The sequence below is a fragment of the Chaetura pelagica genome, unplaced genomic scaffold (assembly GCF_000747805.2).
Source record: "Chaetura pelagica isolate M959 unplaced genomic scaffold, ChaPel_1.0 scaffold285, whole genome shotgun sequence".
Classification (NCBI taxonomy): Eukaryota; Metazoa; Chordata; class Aves; order Apodiformes; family Apodidae; genus Chaetura; species Chaetura pelagica.
This window is the reverse complement of record NW_009953481.1, coordinates 111,453-113,211: the sequence shown is the minus strand read 5'-3', so window position 1 is coordinate 113,211 and position 1,759 is coordinate 111,453. Positions and strand designations below refer to the sequence as shown.

The following is a 1,759-nucleotide window of genomic DNA, read 5'->3' as shown; positions in this document are numbered from 1 at the left end:
TTTGCATTCCTTGTTTGTAATCCACAGGGGAAGAAATGGATCACTGGATTTTGTATTTCTAATATGGGGACAAATTGCTGTTCCATATAAAATCTTTTCTCTGTGTTTCCTTATTTATTGGGGTGGTAATAACAACTGAAGTTGAAAGGCAAATGCTGGATTTAGAGCTGTGTTTGAAAATGCAAAACTTTATTTTTGTTACTGACTTTCAACTGCTGCAGTTTGTATTAAAGCTCCATGGATACAGCAGCAAGGGCAAGTTATGCACATGTTTTATTAAGGGCATTACAGGGCTTGTCCTGAAGCTGTGCCATGCTTTTAAGCAATATGTCCTTTTGGGGAGCTCTTCCCATCCCACTAACAATTAACTGCAGCTGGTTCTAAATCTTATTTGTGAGAAGCAGTGTAATGGTAGGTGTTTTTTCATGAGTAAAACCTGGGGAGATTTTGAAAGGTAAAAATCCTTACCAGTGTTTCTGCATCCACTGGCATTCATATGGATGCTAAGTTAGTATTGTTCTTAAGAGACTTGGGATGTTTTAAAGGAATATTTAAGGTACCTAATCAGTCCAGTTGAAGAAGATTGTAAATTGGAGGTAATTTTAGTAATATATCACTTAGTATTGATTAAATGTTTGAAGCTAGAGAACTCAGGCTAACATCAGAGTTGAAGTTGGTGCCTAAGGCTTGTAAACACTATAATGAAGTAAAACATTTCCTCCTTTGGGATCTCATTGCAGTGCTCAGCCATGAATTTTCTGCAGTTCGGAAAAAACAACAAGAAAAAAACAACCCCCAGCCTTATGATCTCTTTGTCTTTAGTTTCTATCATTTTTTAAGCCATGTTTTAAGTCTCCTGCAGTGCTACTGAGACTTCTGTGCATTTTATTTTAAGTAGAATGTCTTTAGACCATACCTCAGCATACTGGAAGCAGGAGACCTAGTTAGTAATCCAAATTAAAGAAATTATTTTTTTTACTTCTAGTGCTTTCTTTGAAGAGCAGTCATTGTAATACATTTGAAGGGTTGTGAAATTATGTGTTGATGGAAGATGGATATGGCATATTTTGAAGTCTCTGAACATTTAGGTCACTAAATATATTAGCACAGCTTGGGAGCATGGGCAGTGTAATCTACTTTGTGTTGCCTGTGGTGCAGTTCTTCTCCTAGGCTCAAGCAACATACTTTGACAGTACAAGGACAAGAAAATTTTACTGCTCCTTAATATTGGAACTCTTAAATTGTCTTATGACATCCAGTGCTCAGTTTCACCTTAGATTTTTCAATATTCTTTTAAATTGGTCCCCAGGGAAGCTGTGGTTGTAAAACCCAAACAGATTGCTGAGGACTGTGAAGTTTCAACATGCTGTAAGGTTTCTTCCACCTAATGAATATAGAGTATTCTCTTTTCTCATGAGGATAAAAAAATCTTTTAATCTCTATACACATTTTAATATAATGAATATGTAAATGGTAAAGCTAGAATCTAACTGAATATTTGGTGGAACATTAGACGTAAGTAAGCAGATATGAGTGTTGCTAGACTGACAGTTCATTAGCAATGTTAAGCTCTTTAGAGTGTCTCTGCTTCTATCCTTATATGTGTGTCAAATGCTCTGAAATTCTAAGCTAGGAATTAAAGATCCATCTGTGTGGATGTTCGCAGCTTAATGATGTTGATCTCTAGATGAGAATAATGGCCCAGAAAAGTGAAGTATCATATTTCTGGCTCTCAGGAACAAGAGCAGAAGGCTGAAGA

General features: G+C 36.2%; 1 protein-coding gene across 1 annotated transcript in view; it reads left to right on the top strand.

Moving 5' to 3' along the window:
- Positions 1-1,759, top strand: part of CWC15 (CWC15 spliceosome-associated protein) — a 15,438-nt gene that overhangs the window by 12,611 nt on the left and 1,068 nt on the right. The window contains exon 5 of the mRNA XM_009998513.1: positions 1,737-1,751. Coding sequence (XP_009996815.1) covers positions 1,737-1,751 — 15 coding nt within the window. The remainder of the gene's footprint in view (positions 1-1,736; positions 1,752-1,759) is intronic.